We start from the raw sequence: 24,027 nt of genomic DNA on the forward strand, positions 1-24,027 counted from the left end.
AGACTCATCTGGTACCTTGCATTCAGTCCTGAGCGCTGCTTCAAGGGACACAGAGAATGGAGGGTAAGGAGAAGCCACAGGCCTGTGTCCCGCACACAGCCGCCTATCGATACTTGTGAAAACAACTGGAAAGGGCATCCAGAGCAGCTGGGGATGGGGTGATCCCTGCATCCCAGAGTTGAAGCAGCCATGGGTGCCAAGTGTGTAGGTGTGACAGGAGAACATGAGAACACGCCTGGGACCCCAGCTCCTTCCACCCCTATGCCCAATATCTCCTGATCGCTGGTTCCTCTCTAGAAGTGCTCGTGCGTCTCCTGAACGAGAAGCTACACCTTCATCCTGAGCCCCTTAGCGGGAATGAGTTCTACCAATGTCCTTGTTCCACAAAGGCAGTGGGATAACTCTTGAGTCATCACAAATGTCCTAAGCTACTTGTACAAAGAGAAAAAGAGCAAGTCAATGAGAACCTGCTGGGCAGTCATGGAATCTGACTCAGGAGTCACTGACGTGGCACTGGTGCAGGGTGGGAGGCTCAGACACAGGGGCCTCCACCACCACAGGCCAGGTCCATCAAGGGCAAGGGGGCTCATCCTGCAGGGTTTGGACCCCAATCTCTCTCACTTGTGCTTTGCCCTCTCCTAACTGTCAGATTCCTTCCCTAAGAGGGCTCCACGTACTTTACAAAACCCAGCCTGACCCACAGGTTTGCCTCTGGGTGGCCGTACACATGGAGTGGATGCCATTCCCTATTGTCCCTACCTTAGGCCAGTCTCAACCATGCCCTACTCTGTGTTAGCATCTCCTGGACAGAGACAGCCCTCCAGCTTTTTCCCTAGCATGGAAGTCCTGGCACACGATTTTGGAGGACAGGTGAGATGGGAATTAGGGGCCACAGGATGAGCAGAAGCAGATGATGTTTTACCAGCAATGGCGTGGTTGTGGGGACCTCCCTGCAGGCCAGGGAACACAGCAGAATTGATAAGAGACTCCAGGTTGTACAGAATCTCTTTGCCAGTCTTGGGATCCACATTTTTCACTCCTAGAGGAAGAAAAACATCACAATGGGATCGTATGGACTGTCCCCTCTTTTTCATTTTAGGCTCAAACCCAGACTGGCCAGGGAAGTATCAAGCACAAGCCTGGCCTTTATCCTGGCATGGAGAACTGGTTTGTAACACAGCGGAGCAGACGGGGGCCCTTGCCTCCTGAGGGCAGACCAGTATCCTTATTCTTTGGCAACAAGGACATCATGGATGACTGGCTAGAATGCTGGTTTCAGCACCTCAACTGTTCACTTGCCTCCTCTGATGGCATCTCTTCTTAACATGACTATAACAAGGCCTTAAAAATGAAAGGACAGGCTAGACGCAGTGACTCACACCTGTAATCCCCGCACTTTGGGAGGCCAAGGTGGGTGGATCACGAGGTCAGGAGTTTGAGACCAGCCTGGCCAACATGGCAAAACCCCATCTCTACTAAAAATACAAAAATTACTCGGGCATGGTGGTGTGTACCTGTAGTCCCAGCTACTCAGAAGGCTGAGGCAGAAGAATCGCTTGAACCCGAGAGGCAAAGGTTGCAGTGAGCCGAGAGCTCACTCCAGCCTGGGTGACACTGTGACACTCTGTCTCAAAAAAAAAAAAAAGAAAGAAAGAAAAAAAAGGACAGAAATTTCCCTCCACTAACATTGTAACCAAGAATTCAAGAATTTGCCCTGGACATCTTTCCTTAAAGAAATGTCCATGTGGCCGGGCGCGGTGGCTCACGCCTGTAATCCCAGCACTTTGGGAGGCAGAGGCAGGTGGATCAACTGTCAGTTCAAGACCAGCCTGGTCAACATAGTGAAACCCTGTCTCTATTAATAATACAAAAATCAGCTGGGCGTGGTGGCAGACACCTGTAATTCCAGCTACTTGGAAGGCTGAGGCAGGAGAACGGGTTGAACCCGGGAGGCGGAGGTTGCAGTGAGCTGAGACTGCGCCACTGCACTCCACCCTGGGCGACAAGAGCAAAACTCTGTCTCCGGGGCAAAAAAAAAAGTCCATGTAATCCCAGCACTTTGGGAGGCAGAGGTGGGAGGATCACTTGAACCCAGGAGTTCAAGACCAGCCTGAGCAACAAAGAGAGAACCCATGTCCACAGAAAAATTTAAAAATTAGCCAGACATGGTGGCACGCACCTGTGGTCCCAGCTACATGGGAGGGTGAGGTGGGAGGATTGCTTGGGCCCAGGGAGTTGAAGTTGCAGTGAGCTTCCATTGTACCACTGCACTGCAGCCTGAGTGACAGACTGAGACCCTGTCCCCAAAAATAAAATGTAAAGAGTCTCCAAGATGTGCTGAAGACAAAGCTCATGTGGCTGAAGATGGAAAACAAGGTTCCTTTCTGAGAAAAAGTTAACCATCAATAATAGCTACTATTCAGTCATAATCTATAACAATTAACATCTATCTAGAGCTTCTAGTGAGCCAAGAACTGCTCTAATCACTTTACATAAATTCATTTAATCCTCAAAAGAGCAGTCCAAAGGGACAGGTACTATTATTACAGTCCCCACTCTAGAGGTGAGGAAATGAGGCACAGAGAGGCTGCACAACCAGCCCAAAGTCATACAGCGGGTGTGCAGCGGAGCAAGTATTTGCTCTGACAGGCTGGCTCCAGAATCCCTCAGCACTGGGTGAAATGAATCACATCAACACACAGTGGGGGAAAAAAACAAATGACTCCCGGGCAGGTGGGAATGGCTACCTGCCTCAGAAACATCAGCACAGCTAAAGAATTTGCTCAGAGGAGCAGAGAGGCAATGGGTGTTGAGAAGCTGAGGGGGCATGTGGCTGTGTCTAGTCCCAGCCAGGGGCTGGGCAAGAAGACCCTGCATCAGGTAAGAGTAATATAGTCACCAGTGGGCTGGTGTCTCTGCCGATGCAAAGTTGGCACATCAAGTCTCACCACAGGCTAAATGATGACCTGACCACTAACAGGCTTTCCCAGGTAAGGGAATTCGAAAATAAAGGGAGTGCCTAGGGGTAGGTTATAAGGTAACGGAAAGAAAAACCTTCACTAAAATGATATTAATGTTTATACATCCATGTCTTCTAGTTTGACTACCGTCTTTCTCTTTAAGAAACATGACAGACCACTGTAAGTTTACCAGAATAATGCAGCCTTGTGAGGCCTCCCAGTAGCCCCCAGCCAGCCATGTACCCTCCTTTCATTCAAACACCTGCCTCTCAAGGGAAGGATTAATTCAGGTAGTGGTGGCTGATCCCCCTCCTGTGTTCCTAGGACCTGGACACACAAAAGTGAAGCAGGAGCTGTGGCTGACAGCCTCCTTCTGGGGAATCCTTTCTTTTTTTTTCTTTTTCTTTTTGAGACGGAGTCTCGCTCTGTCGCCCAGGCTGGAGTGCAGTGGCGCGATCTCGGCTCACTGCAAGCTCCGCCTCCCGGGTTCACGCCATTCTCCTGCCTCAACCTCCAAAGTAGCTGGGACCACAGGCGTCCACCACCACACCCGGCTAATGTTTTGTGTTTTTAGTAGAGACAGGGTTTCACCGTGTCAGCCAGGATGGTCTCGATCTGACCTTGTGATCCGCCCGCCTCGGCCTCCCAAACTGCTGGGATTACAGGTGTGAGCCCTCACGCCCCGCCGGGAATCCTTTCTGTAAAGCCTGTCACTGCTTCTTCCTAAGCAGCTCTTTTTTTTTTTTTTTTTTTTTTTTTTTGAGACGGAGTCTCGCTCTGCCGCCCAGGCTGGAGTGCAGTGGCCGGATCTCAGCTCACTGCAAGCTCCGCCTCCCGGGTTCACGCCATTCTCCTGCCTCAGCCTCCCGAGTAGTTGGGACTACAGGCGCCTGCCACCGCGCCCGGCTAGTTTTTTGTATTTTTTAGTAGAGACGGGGTTTCTCCGTGTTAGCCAGGATGGTCTCGATCTCCTGGCCTCGTGATCCGCCCGTCTCGGCCTCCCAAAGTGCTGGGATTACAGGCTTGAGCCACCGCGCCCGGCCCCTAAGCAGCTCTTTAAGGGACTGGGATCTTAAGATTTTCCAGGGATCCCAGGTCAGAGTTTTTCCCAGCTCCCTCAACTGAATCTGAACCCCCACAGGAGAAATGTAAACCATGGTACCCGTCTGTACCCAACATTCGGGAGCACACCTTTCCTGTAGAAGATCATGCCAGCTCGGCAGCCTCGCAGGGTCTTGTGAGTGGTGGTGGTCACCACGTGGCAGTGTTCAAATGGGGAGGGCACCACGCCAGCCACCACCAGCCCACTGATGTGTGCCATGTCCGCCATGAGATATGCCCCGTTCTCATCTGCAATCTTCCGCAGCCGGGCATAGTCCAGGTTTCGGGAGTAGCAGCTGGTTCCTGAGACAGGAAAAGTGACACAGTTGCATCAGAGATGTCTATGGGCCAGCTGAGTTGGCTTCACACTGGCCTCTAGATACGTAGATCTGAAAGCCCAGAGATTTCTTCCCCTAAAATCTCAGAGCAAAAATGGAGAATGCCCTCAAAAAGCACCTCTGTGCTAAAGGCAACCACTCTGTCTGACTCTTCAACGTCTTGGTGGTTGAGATTTCCCCAACTACTATTGCCAACCCAGTCAGGGCCTGACATTTCTAGATGCTTCTCTGAGAACAGTCTCAGATCTTAATCCACGTAGCACAAAAAGCAGCAAACACACCTCTGTATCCTGAAAGAAACTAATATATGTGGACCCCAGAAACTCAGTTATCCAGGGCAGAAACTAGCAGTGGGCTCAACAGGGTGGGAACATCTTTCCATCCTCATTCTGTAAGAGGCACCAGGCTACTGGTGAACAAGGTCACTTTCCACCCCGCGCATCACCTGCGATGATCAACTTCGGGTGGAAGAGGCGTGCGTTCTCCTCCAGCTGGTCATAGTTGATGTAGCCAGTGTCTGGGTTCACCTGTGGAATGTCAGGGAGGCAGGTTCAGGCGGCTTCCTCCAGCCACACCTGCCTCCTGTCCTCCCACCTGAACTCACTCCGCCCGCCATGACAAAAGGAACGATGTCCTAGATGAAGACTTGAGGGTGAGACAGGATACCGGTGTGTTCAGCCTGCTCAACCAAGTATGGCTCAGAGACCCAGGAGTCCCTGAGGAGTCCCAGGGTTGTAGTGAGCCCTGCTGCTGGGGCACTACCCCCCAAGAAGGAACCAAAAAGCACCTGCAGAATGCAACAAATGCGACAGGACCACACAACGTAAACCAAAACAGTTACCTTCAGGAACAAGACCAAAATGCCTGCTAATACCACTTCTATTCCAAGTATAATGAGGCAAGAAAAAGAAACAAAAGGCATAACAATTAGGAAAGAAGAAATTTAAAAACTGACATCACACACAGACAATACAATATACCTAGAAAATCAAGATGCAAGGGGCCAACTGTTAGAATATGCAAATTTAGCAAGGTCACTGGATACAGCATTGAAAAACAAAAAGTAGGGCCCGGGCTCAGTGGCTCAGGCCTGTAATCCCAGCACTTTGGGAGGCTGAGGCGGGCGGATTATGAGGTCAGGAGACTGAGACCATCCTGGCTAACACGGTGAAACCCCGTCTTTACTAAAAATACAAAAAGTTAGCCGGGCGTGGTGGTGAGCGCCTGTAGTCCCAGCTACTCGGTAGGCTGAGACAGAACGGTGTGAACCCAGGTGGCAGAGCTTGCAGTGAGCCAAGATTGTGCCACTGCACTCCAGCCTGGGTGACAGAGCGAGACTCCATCTCAAAAAAAAAAAAAAAAAAAGTATGTAAAAGCAAGAAAGATAGAAAATGAAATGTAAATAACAAAAACCATAAAAGGAAAGACATACCAAACCTTTACATGAAACATCATTGCTTTGTGTATTTCGTGTCACAAAATGCTTGACAAATTATAGTAATTAAGGCAGCATACATTCGTGGAAGGGCAAAGCATCTGGCTTAACCAGAAGCAGAACCACACGCAACACAGGTCATTGGATCCATGCCAGTGGTGACGCCACAGTGCAGTGGGGAGAGGGTGACCTTTTCTTTTTTTTTTTTTTTTTTTGAGACGGAGTCTCACGCTGTTGCCCAGGCTGGAGTGCAGTGGCGCGATCTCGGCTCACTGCAAGCTCCGCCCCCCGGGTTCCCGCCATTCTCCTGCCTCAGCCTCCTGAGTAGCTGGGACTACAGGCGCCCGCCACCACGCCCGGCTAATTTTTTGTATTTTTAGTAGAGACAGGGTTTCACCGTGGTCTCGATCTCCTGACCTTGTGATCCGCCCGCCTCGGCCTCCCAAAGTGCTGGGATTACAGGCTTCAGCCACCGCGCCCGGCCGACCTTTTCAATTAATGGCACTGGATCAACTGGGCATCCATGTGGACAAAAACGTTATCCAGATGCCCGCCTCACCCACACAAAGAAATCAATTCCAGATTCAGCAATCCCACTTGTGAATCTATATCCTAAGAACTTGAAATCAGTATGTCAAAGAGACATGTGCACTCCCATGTTCACTGCAGCACTATTCACAATTGCCAAATTACAGAAAAAATCCATGTCCATCAACAGATGAATGGACAAAGGAAATGTGACACATATATACACACAATGTAATAATAATCAGCCTGAAAAAAGAAATTCTGTCATTTACAACAACACCGATGAACTTGGAGGACCTTATGCTAAGTGAAATAGGCCAGGCTCAGAAAGACAAATACCGCATGATCCCACTTCTTTTTTGAGACAGAGGCTCACTCTGTCGCCCAGGCTGGAGTGCAGTGGTGCCATCTCGGCTCACTGCAACCTCCACCTCCCGGGTTCAAGTGATTCTCCCACTCAGCCTCCTGAATAGCTGGGACCACGGGCAGTGCCACCACACCCAGCTAATTTTTGTATTTTTGTAGAGATGGGGTTTCGCCGTGTTGCCCAGGCTGGTCTCAAACTCCTGGACTCAAGTGATCCTCCCACTTCGACCTCCCAAAGTGCTGAGATTACAGGTGTGAGCCACTGCACCTGGCCGTGTGATCTTACTTCTATGTGAAATCTAAAACAACTGAACTGCTGAGCACGGTGGCTCACACCTGCAGTTCCAGCACTTTGGGAGGCCAAGGCAGGTGGATTACCTGAGGACGGGAGTTCGAGACCAGCCTGGCCAACATGGTGAAACCCCGTCTCTACTAAACATACAAAAATTAGCCAGGCGTGGTGGCACATGCCTGTAATCCCAGCTACTCAGGAGGCTGAGGCAGGAGAATCACTTGAACCTAGGAGGCGGAGGTTGCAGTGAGTCGAGATGGCGCCACTGCACTCTAGCCTGGGTGACAAAGCGAGACTCCGTCTCAAAAGAAATAAATAAAATAAAATAAATAAATAAAACAAACGAACTCACAGAAGCAAGGTAGAATGTGGTTACCAGTCACTGAAGGGTGGCGGATAATGGAGAGATACTGAGCAAAGGGTACAAAGTTGCAATTAGAGAGGAAGAAAAATAATAAATATTTAAGGAGTGGGATATGTTGGTTAACTTGATTCAATAATTCTGCACTGTGTATACAAATCATAACATCACTGTGCATCCCTTAATTATATATAATTTGTTAAAAAAAAAAAAAAAAGTCAATTCCAGACAGATTGTAGACCTCAATGTAAAATTTAAAATAATTTATTTTTCTTTTTTGGAAACACATCTCTTAGGAAGTTCATTTTATTAAACTTCTATAAACATAGGGGTCAGCCAGGCATGGTGGCTCACGTCTGTAATCCCAGCACTTTGGGAGGCTGAGCGGGGCAGATCACCTGAGGTCAGGAGCTCGAGACCAGCCTGGCCAACATGGTGGAACTCTGCCTCTACTAAAAACACAAAATCAGCCAGGCATGGTGGTGCACACCTGCAGTCCCAGCGACTTGGGAAGCTAAGGGAGGAGAATTGCTTAAACCCAGGAGGCAGAGGTTACAGTGAGCTGAGATCGTGCCACTGCACTCTAGCCTGGGTGACAAGAGTGAAACTGTCTCAAAAAAAAAAAAAAAAAAAAAAAAAGGGTCAGCTGGATGCGGTGGCTCATGCCTGTAATACCAGCACTTTGGGAGGCTGAGTTAGGCTCCGGCTGAGCCCAGGAGTCCAAGACCAGCCTGGCAACATGGCAACACCTCGTCTCCACAAAAAATACAAAAATTAGCCAGGCATGGTGGCATGCGTCTCTAGTCCCAGCTACTTAGGAACTGAAGAGGGAAGATCGCTTGAGCCCGGGAAGCAGAGGTTGCAGTGAACTGACATAGAGCCACTTCACTCCAGCCTGGGAGACAAAGCCAGATGCTGTCTCAAAAAAAAAAAAAAAAAAGTCACAGGGAAGCACACATAACCAGCAGAGCATGGAGTGCACCACAGGAAAAACTGGGCTCTGGGATCTGAGAAGCCTCAGGAAAGAGGAGACAGAGACAGAGAGGCTCCCTCTTCTGAAGGCCCTGCCCCAACCTTCCTTCCTCTTACCTTGGTGACCCCCTCAGAAACTACCAGCACATCTGGAGTGAAAGGTTTCAGGATTGGTGGTCCCTCTTTCCAAATAAAAAAGGCACTTACAATCCAACCCAACTACAGAAGCTTGGCCGCAAGGTTTTGGGAACCAAGACCTCATCTAGAAAGTCAAGTGGAAAGATGATTTGTGGTTTTGTTTTCTGTGTTTTGCTTCAAGGGTGTGGTTCTTTCTCAGTCACCTGAATTTGGCAAAGAAACTGTTTTATGAAATGAAATATCAATGGCTGACCTCCAGTAAAAATGGACATAATTCACCAGGCACAGTGGCTCACGCCTGTAATCCCAGCTCTTAGAGAGGCAGAAGCAGGAGGATAGCTTGAGTCCAGGAGTGTGAGACTCGCCTGGGCAACATAGGGAGACCTTGTTCTCCACCAAAAGAAAAAAAAAAAAAAAAGATGAAAAAAACGGACATGATAATACAATTTTTTGTGTAGCCACAATTACAACAACAACAAAAAGTCTGTGCTGCTTTCTCCCCTTTTGATAGATTTTTCAAAGGTTTTTATTTCCTTTTTTTAATCTTGAGAGTGAGACAACAGAACAACTCCTAGAAGAATTCGCAGGCATTTATAATAAACTGCAGATGGGGTCCACAGTGCACAGAGGATGAGGAGACCCCAGTAGTCACTCAGGACCAGGGACAGGGAGGAATTCTCGAGTCACAGTGGGGATGGGCCAAAAACACAAAATGGAAGGTTGGTATTGCTGTTGCTTGGCCCTTTGTGGGGCTCCTGCTGTGGAGGGGGGCGGGAGCTAAAGGTGGAGGCAGGTGGTCTGGTGAAGGCTGGGCAGGGCAGTGGCCCTAGGACACCCCCTGACCTCCAACTCTGCAGCCCAGTGGGATGGAAGTCAGCTGCCTCTGGCTGCTGGTAAATGCCAGTAAGGTCTGTCTCCTCCTGCCCACTGAGGGCAGGACTCAAATCACCCCCCAGTGGGTGAGCTGCACCTCCTGCTGCCCAAGCTGGCCAGGGTCCCAGGCCCCACCTCTCCACGCCCATCCTGAGGTGCGTCCCCTCACCACGCCCACAGGACTGCAGCCTGAACAATGTATATCAAAGACAGGGGGTGGCTGGAGGCAGCTGGGTGCGGGATGCAGATTTTTTTTTTTTTTTTGAAGATGGAGCCTCGCTCTGTCACCCAGGCTGGAGTGCACTTTTGCAGTCTTGGCTCACTACAACCTCCACCTCCCAGGTTCAAGTGGTCCTCCTGCCTCAGCCACCTGAGTAGCTGGGACTACAGGTGTACACCACCACGCCCAGCTAATTTTTGTATTTTTAGTAGAGACAGGGTTTTGCCATGTTGGCCGGGCTGGTCTCGAACTCCTGACCTCGGATGATCCGCCCACCTCAGCCTCCCAAAGAGTGGGATTACAGGAGCACACCACCATGTATTTTTAGTAGAGACAGGGTTTCACTGTGTTGGCCAGGTTGGTCTCGAACTCCTGACCTCATGATCCACCTGTGTCAGCCTCCCAAAGTGCTGGGATTGTAAGTGTGAGCAACTGCACCCAGCCTTTTTTTTTTGAGATGGAGTTTCACTCTTGTCGCCCACTCTGGAGTGCAATGGAGCCATCTTGGCTCACTGCAACCTCCGCCTCCCAGGTTCAAGCAATTATCCCGCCTTGGCCTCCTGAGTCACTGGGACCACGGGTGTGCATCACCACGTCCGGGTAATTTTTTGGATTTTTAGTAGAGACAGGGTTTCAACATGTTAGCCAGGCTGGTCTCGAACTCCTGACCTCAGGTGATATGCCTGTCTCAGCTTCCCAAAGTGCTGGGATTACAGGCGTGAGCCACCGAGCCCAGCCAAGGCAAAGTGTTTTGTTAACTATTGTGACATGTTTCAAAATCTAGCTTCAAGGCTGGCCTTGGCCAGTGAGGAGATGTGACTGCAAACACCTAGGCGTTCTGTGAAAAGACATGACTGCAAAAAAGAGCACACGTACAATCACCAGCACTGAGACAAAGGCCGAGTACACACAGCATGCACCCAAGACCATGGAATGCCAGCCAAGGAGAAAGATGCACTGCTGCCTTTTTTCACGGTAACAAACGTGAAACTAAGCAGGAATGGCACAGTTATTAATAAAGAACATGAAAAGATGGTTCCTGGATGCTAGAAAGAATCACCAACACTGGACACTAAAAGAATAAGCAAGTTACCTCTTCTCCCCATGATCCTTTATCTTTATAGATAAATCACCATGCCTGAATGAGCCCACGCATCTTACATGCATTTTTCGACCCAAGTGTTTATACAGACAGGGTCTCATGCTAAACAAGTATTTGCCTGGGGCCCTGCACACCCTAGAGGCAGCCCTTGGCACTGGTTCTGAGGGTGCTGGTTCCACTGCTGGGCTGGCTGTGTTATCAGGTATTTGCAGTGGGGTGGCAATGGCAATGGGGTGTACACCTGAACAGTACAGGTGCTCCGCAACTTATGGGGTTACATTCCAATAAACTCATCATTAAGCTGAAAATATCATAAAGTCATACCTCAACTTATGGGGTTACATTCCAATAAACTCATCATTAAGCTGAAAATATCATAAAGTCATACCTCAACTTATGGGGTTACATTCCAATAAACTCATCATTAAGCTGAAAATATCATAAAGTCAAAAATGCATGTGATACACCTAACCTATCCAACGTCACAATCTAGCCTGGCCTACCTTAAACATGCTGAGAACACTGTGGTACCCTACACCGGGCAAGAGAGTCAAACACAAAGCTTATTTTATAATACGGTGTTGACTATCTCATGTAATCTACTGAATACTGTATTGACAGTGAAAAGCAGAACGGATGTATGGGAGCTTGAAATATATCTATTGAATGCATGTCACTTTTGCACTATCCTAAGGTTGAACGTCCTAAGTCAAACCACTGTCTGTTCCTCTGTAGCCGCTATACACAGGCAGGGGCTGGCCCTAACATGGCCATGGAGGACTGTTGCTGTGGATGGCACAGGGCTGCTGGTTTTGGTGCTGGAGCCGAGGATGCTGCCATCCCTGCAGCTACTGCATCCTTATGCTGCTGCTGGCCCACAGGGGCTCTGAGCAGAGATGTCACCAGGCAAGGGCAGAGCTGTGGAGGTGGTGGCTGTTGCTGGGGTCCAACTGTAGTGACCTGGTTGCTATTCCCCAGGGTTGTTATTCCCAGCAGTTACCACTGCCCCTGCCACACCTGAACTCTCCTCAGTAGTTGCCTCCCTCACTGGTTTCCCTATGGCCTCAGCTCAGACCCTCGTCTCTCCATCCCAGCTGCCCTAGCGGGTCCTGAAAGCCTGAGGAGTCCCCACGGCAGGGAAATGAAAAATGGTGCAAGGTGGGGACTTCCTATAGTGACACATAAACCAAACTTATCCCTACAGGCAGAGCCAAACATCAGAGGTTTCCCAAGGAAATAAAAGCTATGGAGAGAAACACATGCTTACCTTATAGGGCATAGATTCAAAGAAGATGGACGTGGCAGAGATTTTCTTCTTGTCTGTCATGAACCCATGGGTCAGGTGGCCCCCATCTGGCAGGTCCAGGCCCATGATGCGCCCATGGGGTTCCACCAGGGCAGTGTACACAGCGAAGTTTGCAGGGGAGCCTGAAACAAGTGGACCAAAGGAGACACGATTATTTCTGACCGAGGTACCAAGTAGCATCCGGGACCTTGGCCACTAAGCCTTCACCCAGGAGTGGCAAGAACAGGCCTCGTGCCTTCCCTGAGCTCCAGGAGGTGCCCCTTCACCATCAGCCTTGAAAGAGGAAGTTCAGAGAAAGGGCACTGCCTGGGAGCGGGTACAGAGCTGGGAGCCCAAGGGCAATACAGAGAGATGCATGGCTTATCTTTTATTTATGGCAGTCCTTCTTTTTTTTTTTTTGTTTTTGAGATGGAGTTTCACTCTTGTTGCCCAGGCTGGCGTGCAATGGCGCGATCTTGGCTTAGCGCAACCTCTACCTCCCAGGTTCAAGCAATTCTCTTGCCTCAGCCTCTGAGTAGCTGGGATTACAGGCATGCACCACTACACCCAGCTAATTTTTGTATTTTCAGTAGAGACCAGGTTTCTCCATGTTGGTCAGGTGGTCTTGAAGTCCCGGCCTCAGGTGACCTGCCTGCCTCTGCCTCCCAAAGTGCTGGGATTACAGGCGTGAGCCAACCGCGCCCGGCCTATGGCAGTCCTTCTTAGGATGCAAGTCCTTCTTAGGATGCTTCTTGGTGCATGTCAGCCCTGGGGGATGCACATGATGAGGCTGCACCAGGCCATGTGGATGAGACAATCACCTGAGTAGGGCTGGACGTTGACCCCCCAGCACTGTGGGTCCAGCTTATAGGCCTGCAGGGCTCGCTTCTGACAGAGGGTCTCCAGTTCATCAATAAACTCAGTCCCGCCATAGTATCTGTGGGAGGAGAGTAGGAGACTTAGATCCAATCAGACCCAGAAAATCTGTGCTTCACAGAGGCCAAAGAAGCTCGGGGTGGGACAGTGAAACTAAAGTGCAGAGAAGTAACGAACGAGAAGAGCTTGTTAACATGCAGATGCTGAAGCCAGCATGATCAAGTGTTCCACCAATGCCTCTGGAATCTAGAGTCAAGAGACCAAACCAGCTGTGCAACTTGGAGCAAGTATCTCATCTATAAAAAGGGGGGGTTTTGGCCAGGAGAGGTGGCACATGCCTATAATCCCAGCACTTTGAGGGGCCAAGGAAGGATTGCTCGAGCCCAGGAGTTTGAGACCAGCCGGGACAATATAGCAATACCCCCATCTCTACAAAAAATTTCAAAAATTAGCCAGGTGTGGTGGTGTGTGCCCACAGTCCCAGCTACGTGGGAGGCTGAGGAGGGAAGATTCACTTGGGCCCAGGAGGTAAAGGCTGCAGTGAGCTGTGATCACACCACTGGACTCCAGCCTGGGCAACAGAGTGAGACCCTGTTCCAAAAAAAAAAAAAAAAAAAAGGAAGAAAAAAAAGGAAAGAAATCCTGTCACATGCTATTAATACAACAGGGATGAGTCTGAGAACATTCTGCTAAGTGAAACAAACCAGTCACCAAAAGACAAGCACTGTATGATTCAACTTTTATGAGGTCCCTAAAGTAGTTAAGCTCATAGAGGCAGAAAATAGAATGGTGGCTGCCAGAGATGGGGGAACAAGGACTAGAGAGTTTGTTTTTGTTTTTGACTTTTTGCATTTCTAATGAAATTTTACTTTCAATTTAATAACTGCATATCAAAATTTATCATATATTTATGTTTTTATTATCTATTATTTATTATATTGATAACTCAAGTACTAAAAATTACTGGGTTCAAGCCAGTAATTTTTTTTTTTTTTTTTTGAGACAGAGTCTCGCTCTGTTGCCCAGGCTGGAGTGCAGTGGCGCGATCTCGGCTCACTGCAAGCTCCGCCTCCCGGGTTCACGCCATTCTCCTGCCTCAGCCTCCTGAGTAGCTGGGACTACAGGTGTCCACCACCATGTCCGGCTAATTTTTGTATTTTCAGTAGAGACAGGGTTTCTCCATGTTGGCCAGGCTGGTCTTGAACTCCCGACCTCAGGTTATCTGCCCGCCTCCTCCTCCCAAAGTGCTGGGATTACAGGCGTGAGCCACTGCACACGACCTAACCAATAATTTTTAGCTTTTAGACCCTGTGATCACAAAAAGCTTTCTTTTAAAAAAATAAAAAATAAAAAAATAAGAGACAGGGTCTTGTTTTGTCACCCAGGCAGGAGTGCAGTGGTGAAATCATAGCTTACTGCAGCCTAGAACTCCTAGGCTCAAGCAATCTTCCCCTGCCTCAGGCTCCTGAGGAGTTGGGGCTACAAGCCCATGTGTACCACACCGAACTAATTTTTTACTTTTTTGCAGAGAAAGGGTCTCCTTATGTTGCCAAAGCTGGTCTCAAACTCCTGGTCTCAAGTGATCTTCCCATCTCAGGCTCTCAAAGTGTTAGGATTACAGGTGTGAGCCCTTGTGGGCTGTCACAAAAAGCTTAAAAATTAAAATATAAATGTATTTCTTTTTGTTTTTAAAAAAATGTAACATAAAATTTCCCATTAAAAAAATCACATTATACACTGTAAATTCATCTAATTTTTTTTTTTTTTTTTTTTTTCTTGAGACAGAGTCTTGTTCTGTCACCCAGGCTGGAGTGCAATGGCGCGATCTCGGCTCACTGCAACCTCTGCCTCCTGGGTTCAAGCGATTCTTCTGCCTCAGCCTCCCAAGCAGCTGAGACTACAGGTGTGCACCATCACGCCTAGCTAATTTTTTGTATTTTTAGTACAGACGGAGTTTTACCATGTTGCCTGGACTGGTCTTGAACTCCTGAGCTCGGGGAATCTGCCTGCCTTGGCCTCCCAAAGTGCTAGGATTACAGACATGAGCTACCATGCCTGGCCCTAATGTGATATTTTGGCATATGTATACATTGTGAGATGATTAAGTCAAGCTAATTATCATATCCATCATCTCATGTACTTTTTTTCTGAGACGGAGTCTCGCTCTGTTGCCCAGGCTGGAGTGTAGTGGCATGATCTTGGCTCACTGAAACCTCCACCTCCCGGGTTCAAGCAATCCTCCCACCTCAGCCTTCTGAGTAGCTGGGATTACAGGTGTGCACCACAATGCCTGGCTAAATTTTGTATTTTTAGTAGAGCCAGTGTTTGACCATGCTGGCCAGACCAGTCTCGAACTCCTAGCCTCAAGTGAGCTGCCCACCTCGGCCTCCCAAAGTGCTGGGATTACATGCGTGAGCCACCGCGCCCAGCCAAGCATTTCTCATATGCTGATTAGCAGAAGTTATTATTTAATGGATACAGAGTTTCATTTCTGCAAGATAAAAAAGTTCTGGCGATGGGTGGTGGTGATGGTTATACAACAATGTGCATACCCATAATGTCACTGAGCTGTACACTTAAAAACTAGTTAAAATGGGCTGGGCATAGTGACTCATGCCTGTAATACCAGCACTTTGAAAGGCCAAGGTGGGAAGATCACTTGAGCCCAGCAGTTACAGGCTGCAGTGAGCTATGACTGCACTACTGCACTCCAGCCTGGGCAACAGTGCAAGACCCCGTCTCCAAAAAAAAAAAGGTTGAAATTGCCAGCCTAACATGGTGAAACCCTGTCTCTACAAAAAATACAAAAAATAGCCAGAAATGGTGGCACCGTGCCTGTAATCCCAGCTACGTAGGAGGCACGAGAATCGTTTGAACCCAGGAAGCAGAGGCTACAGTGAGCCAAGATCGGGCCACTGGACTCCAGCCTGGGCAACAGAGTGAGACCCCATCTCAAAAAAATAAAAAAGAGAAAGAAACTATACCCTATATGTTATATATATTTTTATTTTACCACAATTAGAGGGGGTTTCTGTGGAACTGTACATTTTAAATGGGTAAACTTTACAGCCCATGATACATTTCAAAACTGTTAAAAAATTTTAGGCAAGGAATGGTGACTCATGCCTATAATCTCAGCACTTTGGGAGGCCAAGGCAGGCAGAACGTTTGAGGTCAGGAGTTCAAGACCAGCCTGGTCAACATGGTGAAACCCTGTCTCTATTAAAATTACAAAAAAATGAGCGGGCATGGTGGCACACGTCTGTAGTCCCAGCTACTTGGGAGGCTGAGGTGGGAGGATGGGTTGAGCCTGAGAGGTGGAGGTTGCAGTGTGCCAAGGTTGCACCACTGCAGTTCAGCATGGGCAACAGAACAAGACTGTATATAAAAAAACAAAACTGGGGCTGGGTGCAGTGGCTCACGCCTGTAATCCCAGCACTTTGGGAGGCTGAGGCAGGCAGATCACAAGGTCAGGAGATCGAGACCATCCTGGCTAACACGGTGAAATCCAGTCTCTACTAAAAATACAAAAAATTAGCCGGGTGTGGTGGCGGGTGCCTGTAGTCCCAGCTACTCCAGAGGCTGAGGTAGGAGAATGGTGTGAACCCAGGAGGCAGAGCTTGCAGTGAGCAGATATGGCACCACTGCACTCCAGCCTGGGCGCCAGAGCAAGACACCCTCTCAAAAAAAAAAAAAGAAAGAAAGAAAGATACAGTCCAGGCACTGTGCACTGTGGCTCACGCCTGTTATCTCAGCACTTTGGGAGGTCGAGGTGGGCGGATCACCTGGGGTCAGGAGTTCAAGACCAGCCTGGCCAATATGGTGAAACCCTGTCTCTACTAAAAATACAAAAATCGGCCGGGCGTGGTGGCTCAAGCCTGTAATCCCAGCACTTTGGGAGGCCGAGGCGGGCGGATCACAAGGTCAGGAGATCAAGACCACAGTGAAACCCCGTCTCTACTAAAAATACAAAAAATTAGCCGGGCGCAGTGGCGGGCGCCTGTAGTCCCAGCTACTCAGGAGGCTGAGGCAGGAGAATGGCGGGAACCCGGGAGGCGGAGCTTGCAGTGAGCCGAGATCGCACCACTGCACTCCAGCCTGGGCAACAGCGTGAGACTCCGTCTCAAAAAAAAAAAAAAAAAAAAAAAATACAAAAATCAGCTGGGAATGGTGGCAGGCGCCTATAATCCCAGCTGCTCGGGAGGCTGAGGCAGGAGAATCACTTGAATCCAGGAGGTGGAGGTTGCAGTGAGCTGAGATCATCCCACTGCACTCCAGCCTGGTCACTGCAGTGAGATTCAGTCTCAAAAATAAAATAAAATAAAATAAAGTAATTACATGTAATGGCTCATGTCTGTAATCTCAGAGATTTGGAAGACTGAGGTGGGAGAACTGCTTGAGGCCAGGAGTTCAAGACCAGCTGGGCAACATAGTGAGATCTCAGCACTACAAAAAATTTTAAAAATGAGCTAAGTATAGTGGCTTGCACCTGTAGTCCTAGCTACTTGGAAGGCTGAGGTGGGAGGATCACTTGAGCCCAGGAGTTGGAGATTACAGTGAGCTTTGACTGTACCACTGCACTTCAGCTGGAGCAACAGAGTGAGACCCTATCTCTAAAAAAATAAATAGGCCAGGTCAGGTGTGGTGGCTCACATTTGTAATCCCAGTACTTCAGGAGGCCGAGGTGGGCGGATCACCTGAGGTCAGGAGTTCGAGACCAGCCTGACCAACATGGAGAAACCCCATCTCTACTAAAAATACAAAATTAGCCAGGCGTGGTGGTGCATACCTGTATTCCCAGCTATTGGGGAGGCTGAGGCAGGAGAATTGCTTGAACCCAGGAGGTGGAGGTTGTGGTGAGCCGAGATCGCACCATTGCACTCCACCCTGGGCAACAAGAGCAAAACTCCATCTCAAAAAAATAAAAATAAATAAAAAATAAATAGGCCAGATATAGTGGCTCACACTTGTAATCCTAGTAATATGGAAGGCTAAAGTGGGAAGACTGCTTGAGGCCAGGAGTTTGAAACCAGCCTGGGCAACATAGCAAGACCTCATGTCTATTAAAAATTAGCCTGGTGTGGTAGCACGCACCTGTAGTCCTAGCTACAGAGAGGCTGAGGCAGTTTGCTTGAGTCCAGGAGTTTGAGGCTGCAGTGAGTTGAGATTGCACCACTGCACGCCAGCCTGGGCAAGACAACGAGACCTTGTCGTTCATTTATTCATACATACATAACTTTTTTTTTTTAAGCCCAGAACTTTGTTTTTAAGTTTGTATCAAGCAAAGTCATTAATGTTAGGTCAATATTGTTTTCTTTTTTTTTTTCTGAGATGGAATATTGCTGTGTCTCCCAGACTGGAGTGCAGTGGTGCAATCTCGGCTCACTGCAACCTCTCTCTGCCTCCCGAGTTCAAGCAATTCTCCTACCTCAGCCTCCAGAGTAGCTGGGATTACAGGCACACGCCTCCACATCTGGCTAATTTTTGTATTTTCAGTAGAGACGGGGTTTTGACATGTTGGCCAGGCTGGTCTCGAACTCCTGACCTCAGGTGATCCCCCTGCCTCAGCCTCCTGAAGTGCTGGGATTACAGGTGTAAACCACCACGCCTTGCCTATTGTTTTCAAATATTGCCTTCGATTATAAATAATATTCCAAAGATAAATATTAAATTATATTAACAAAATATGATAATGAACACATGTAATAATAACCTTTTAAAAGAGCCCTTTAATTGGCTGGGCGCAGTGGCTCACGCCTGTACTCCCAGCACTTTGGGAGACTGAGGCGGGTGGATCACAAGGTCAGGAGATCGAGACCAGCTTGGCCAACATGGTGAAACTCCGTCTCTACTAAAAATACAAAAAATTAGCTGGGGGTGGTGGTGTGCAGCTGTAGTCCCAGCTACTTGGGAAGCTGAGGCAGGAGAATTGCTTGAACCTGGGAGGTGGAGGTTGCAGTGAGCCAAGATTGTGCCACCACACTCCAGCCTGGCAACAGAGTGATACTCCGTCTTTAAAAAAAAAAAAAAAAAAAAAAAAGCCCTTTAACATGAATACACGATGTAATTACACTTCTATTTAAGTTGTAGTTTTTTGTGTTTTTTTTTTAACTTTAGAAACAGGGTCTCATTCTGTCACCCCAGCTGGAGTACACTGGCAAAGCTAGATCAAAAGCTCGCTGCAGCCTTTGATCTCCTGGGCTCAAGCAATACTCCACCTCAGTCTCTTGAGTAGCTGCGACTACAGGTGCATGCCACCATGCCCGGCTAATTTTTAAATTTTGTTTTGGAGACAGTGTCTCACTATATTGCTCAGGCTGGTCTCAAATTCCTAGCCTCAAATGATCCTCCGCCCTGGCCTCTTAAAGCACTGAGATTACAGGGATGAGCCACCACACTCAGTCCCCTTTTTAAAAATGTAGAAACCACCACCCCTTGCCTGATACATTGCTGTGAGAATCAAATGAAATATTAGTTGTGAAAACACCTGGTGTGGACTGGGTGCAGTGGCTCACAGCTCTAATCCCAGCACTCTGGGAGGCCGAGGTGGGTGAATCGCTTGAGCTCAGGAGATGGAGATCAGCCTGGGCAACATGGTGAAACTCTGTGTCTCTACAAAAAATTAGCTGGGTGTGGTGGTGTGTGCCTATAGTCCCAGTGACTCAGGAGGCTGAGGTGGGAGGATGGCTTGAGTTCAGGAGGCCAAGGCTGCAGTCAACCTTGATCACACCATCGCACTTCAGCCTGGGTGAGACACACCATGTCTCAAAAAGAAAAAAAAAAAAAAAGAAAACACCCGGTGTTAACAAAATACCTTAGCCTGAAAGAAGAAAGGAAAAAGAAAGGAGAGACAGAAGAAAGAAAACACATTGTAAATTCTTCAAGGCACAATGCAAAAGTTATTCACAGTAGGAGAAAGACAATGCCTTCAACTTGATTCTGTCTTCTACATAGAGCTTCAGGGGCATCTCAGGACAGAATGGCAATTCCTTCTCCAAGGGTGACCTTTCTTTCTGTTTCTTTTGGGACAAAAATGCACACATTTGCAAAAGCCATGTCTAATTCTGTAATTTCTTTTCTTTGCCTGATGATGACTGCAAAAAACGAAAACGAATATAACACTGTAATTCTGAGGGTGAAAGAGTTAACTGAAAGCCACTGCATGTGTAAATCCAACATTTATAATGCAGAAATGGCTTCCAGTATTGCAGATTCAGCCTCCACTTCCACACCATTTCCAATACAGACTCGATGACTCACATGGCAATGGCCACCTTCTGCAGCCTCCCTCTGATGACACTGACCTTTTCTAGACAGAGGCCACACACCAGTCCAGTGGCTCAATACTCCTTACAAACTGGCCTATTTTTCTAGAAAGCCCCCAAAGGACTATGAAATGTGCCCCGGAGTACACCTGCGCCGAGCTCTTCAGTGTTATCACATGCTGGGAATAAAAGAGTTATGTCAGAGAGCAGGTGTGGAACAGAAATCCTACAGTTGGGAAGCTTGCTGTTTTCTGAAATTTCCAAATTGTTTAGGTCCTAGGCTGATTCAGTACTCCCTATGACTGTGTCAGAACCAGGCCTTCGAAGAGATTCACGTACCTCTGGCCCGGGTACCCCTCAGAGTATTTGTTATTTAAGCAAGAGCCTAGGGCCTCCAAAACTGCTCGGCTGGCGAAATTCTCCGAGGCAATCAGCTCCAATCCAACCCGCTGCCGGTTACTCTCCTTCTTAATGATGTTGTAAACCTTATGAGAAGAAAACAGATGCTTGATATTTGGAAATTTTAGTTTAAAATTTTGCTCTGATCCAAATTACAACCTTCTAAAGGGAAAAGACACTCTTTCACATTAATATTGATTGTGCCTTCAGAAGCTGATCTTAATCCAAATAATATCAAGGACTCTCATAACACTTAAGGAATAGAATGAATCCTCCTCAAAGGTTTTAGTATCTGAGAAAGCACTAATCAATGAACTAAGAAAAACAAAATGGGCCGGGCGCAGTGGCTCACACCTGTAATCCGAGCACTTTGGGAGGCCGAGGCGGGCGGATCACAAGGTCAGGAGATCCAGACCATCCTGGTTAACACAGTGAAACCCCGTCTCTACTAAAAATACAAAAAAATTAGCCAGGCATGGTGGCGGGTGCCTGTAGTCCCAGTTACTAAGGAGGCTGAGGCTGGAGAATGGCATGAATCCAGAAGGTGGAGCCTGCAGTGAGCCGAGATCACGCCACTGCACCACTGCACTCCAGCCTGGAGACAGAGCGAGACTCCATCTCAAAAAAAAAAAAAAGAGAAACAAAATGATGGCGGGGCACAGTGGCTCATGCCTGTAATCCCAGCACTTTGGGAGGCTGAGGCTGGTGGATCACCTGAGGTCAGGAGTTCTAGACCAGCCTGGCCAACATGGTGAAACCCCGTCTCTACTAAAAATACAAAAATTAGATGGGTGTGGTGGCAGGCGCCTATAATCTCAGCTACACGAGGAAGCCGAGGCAGGAGAATCGCTTGAACCTGGGAGGTGGAGGTTGCAGTGAGCTGAGATAGCGCCATCGCACTCCAGCCTGGGAAACAAGAGCGAGACTTCATCTCAAAAAAAGAAAAACAAAATGACTGAAGAGAAAGTTACGTTTAAGCGTCCCACCTAATTTTTAACATCACCATCCTGTTATTTTTATCCCTACATTTCACCAAGTTTCTCCCTCCCTGAACCTTATTCCTCATTCCTTTTCCTTTTTTTTTTTTTTTTTTTTAGCTCACTGCAAGCTCCGCCTCCCGGGTTTACGCCATTCTCCTGCCTCAGCCTCCCGAGTAGCTGGGACTACAGGCGCCCGCCGCCTCGCCCGGCTAGTTTTTTGTATTTTTTTAGTAGAGACGGGGTTTCACCGTGTTAGCCAGGATGGTCTCGATCTCCTGACCTCGTGATCCGCCCGTCTCGGCCTCCCAAAGTGCTGGGATTACAGGCTTGAGCCACCGCGCCCGGCTCCTCTTCCTTAAAAGAAAAGATGCTTTAGGCCAGGCACGGTGGTTCACACCTGTAATCCCAGCACTTCAGAAGACTAAGGCAGGCTGATTGAGCCCAGGAGTTCAAGACCAGCCTGGGCAGCATGGTGAAACCCTGCCTCCACCAAAAACACAAAAAATCAGCCAGGTGTGGTGGCATGCACTTGTAGTCCCAGCAACTCAGGAGGCCGAAGTAGAAGGATCACTTGAGCCCAAGGGGCGGAGGCTGCAGTGAACTGAGGCAAGAGCACGGCACTGCACTCCAGCCTGAGTGACAGTGAAACCCTGTCTCAAAAATCAAAAGAAAAGATATTTCAGCAAATTCATAGAGACAGAAAGTAGATGAGTGATTGACCAGGGTTGGGGAGTTTGGGTTGACTGCTAATGGGTTCAAGGTTTCTTTCTGGGGGGATAAAAGTGTTCTAAAATTGACTATAAATATACTAAAAACCACTAAATTGTATGGCAAATGAGTGATATCTCAGTAAAGCTTTCATAAAAACAAGGCTGGGCACAGTGGCTCATGCCTGTAATCCCAGCAGTTTGGGAGGCCGAGGCGGGTGGATCAACTGTGGTCAGGAGTTCCAGACCATCCTGGCCAACATGGCGAAATCCCATCTCTACTACAAATACAAAAATTAGGCCCGACGTGGTGGCTCATGCCTGTAATCCCAGCACTTTGGGAGGCTGAGACCGGCGGATCACGAGGTCAGGAGGTCAAGACCATCCTGGCTAACACAGTGAAACCCCATCTCTACTAAAAAAAAAATACAAAAAATTAGCCGGCGTGGTGGCTGGCGCCTGTAGTCCCAGCTATTCAGGAGGCTAAGGCAGGAGAATGGCATGAACCTGGGAGGTGGAGCTTGCAGTGAGCCGAGATGGAGCCATTGCACTCCAGTCTGAGCAACAGAGCAAGACTATATCTCAAAAAAAAAAAAAAAAAAAAAAAAAGCCGGGCACGGTGGTGGGTGCCTGTAATCCCAGCTACTCAGTACTCAGGAGGCTGAGGCTAGAGAATCCCTTGAACCCAGGAGGTGGAGGTTGCAGTGAGCCAAGATCACGCCATTGCACTCCAGCCTGGGCAAGAAGAGTGAAACTGTCTCAAAAAAATAAATAAACAAGTAAAATAAAATAAAGGTGTTTCCAGATGTCCAGATAGATCTATATACCTTGTGAACTGTCAGGAAAGGGTCAACTGTCAGTGATCTCTCCCCTTCTCTGCTTTTCTCCAGAGCACCCTGCACAGTGCTCCACACTTTGAAGAAACCCACAATCTTTAAATTTACTCTCAAAGGATTTGTAGCCATTTTGTCTGCCACCACCTGTAAATCCAGCAGGATAATACTCATTTCAAGGCTGTCCCTAATTAATTTGTAGTTAGAACTAGAGATTTAAATGAAGGCCTCCAACATAAAAACATCTGTGAACACTCCACAGATCTCACCTCAACATCACTGTCTTTCAGGGGCTGTGCCAGCATCTTGTCATGTGAGGACCACAGGTCAGCATCCTTGTGGGCCCCATTGACTGGCGTCTCCATTGCACTGGTTCGAAGCTGCCTAAAAAATGGGAAATACGTGTGTAGCTTCCAGCATTAAATTGATTTTTTTAGTTTATTTATTTATTTATTTTTGAGATGGAGTCTTGCTCTGTTGCCCAGACTGGAGTGCAGTGGGGTGATCTCGGCTCACTGCAATCTCCGCCTTCCAGGTTCAGGCGATTCTCCTGCCTCAGTCTTTTGACTACAGGCACATGCCACCACACCCAGCTAATTTTGTGTATTTTTAGTAGAGATGGGGTTTCACTGTGTTAGCCAGGATGGTCTCAATCTCCTGACCTTGTGATCCACCCGTGTTGGCCTCCCAAAATGCTGGGATTACAGGCGTTAGCCACCATGCCCCACCTATTTATTTTTATCTTTTTGAGACAAGAGTCTCAGTCTGTCACCCAGGCTGGAGTGCAATGGCGTGATCTTGGCTCACTGCAACCTCTGCCTCCTGGGTTCACGTGATTCTTCTGCCTCAGCCTCCCGAGTAGCTGGGACTACAGGTGTGCGTCACTATGTCTGGCTAATTTCTGTATTTTTCATAGAGATGGACTTTTACCACGTTGGTCAGGCTGGTCTTGAACTCAAGTGATCCGCCTGCCTCGGCCTCTCAAAGTGCTGGGAT

The 24,027-nt window shown here is 48.2% G+C and overlaps 1 protein-coding gene across 3 annotated transcripts in view; it reads right to left on the bottom strand.

Annotated features, from left to right (window-relative positions):
* Nucleotides 1-24,027, bottom strand: part of SHMT1 (serine hydroxymethyltransferase 1) — a 39,248-nt gene that overhangs the window by 7,642 nt on the left and 7,579 nt on the right. For 2 of the 3 annotated variants that reach the window (XM_015118682.3, XM_077968700.1), the window contains 7 exons: nt 23,301-23,415; nt 20,452-20,597; nt 12,793-12,908; nt 11,954-12,114; nt 4,845-4,926; nt 4,152-4,364; nt 923-1,039 (listed from right to left, as the gene is read on the bottom strand). In XM_015118682.3, the coding sequence (XP_014974168.1) occupies nt 923-1,039; nt 4,152-4,364; nt 4,845-4,926; nt 11,954-12,114; nt 12,793-12,908; nt 20,452-20,597; nt 23,301-23,396 (931 nt within the window). In that variant the 5' untranslated portion in view covers nt 23,397-23,415. 3 annotated transcript variants of the gene reach the window in all.

This window comes from Macaca mulatta, chromosome 16 (genome assembly GCF_049350105.2).
Source record: "Macaca mulatta isolate MMU2019108-1 chromosome 16, T2T-MMU8v2.0, whole genome shotgun sequence".
Classification (NCBI taxonomy): domain Eukaryota; kingdom Metazoa; phylum Chordata; class Mammalia; order Primates; family Cercopithecidae; genus Macaca; species Macaca mulatta.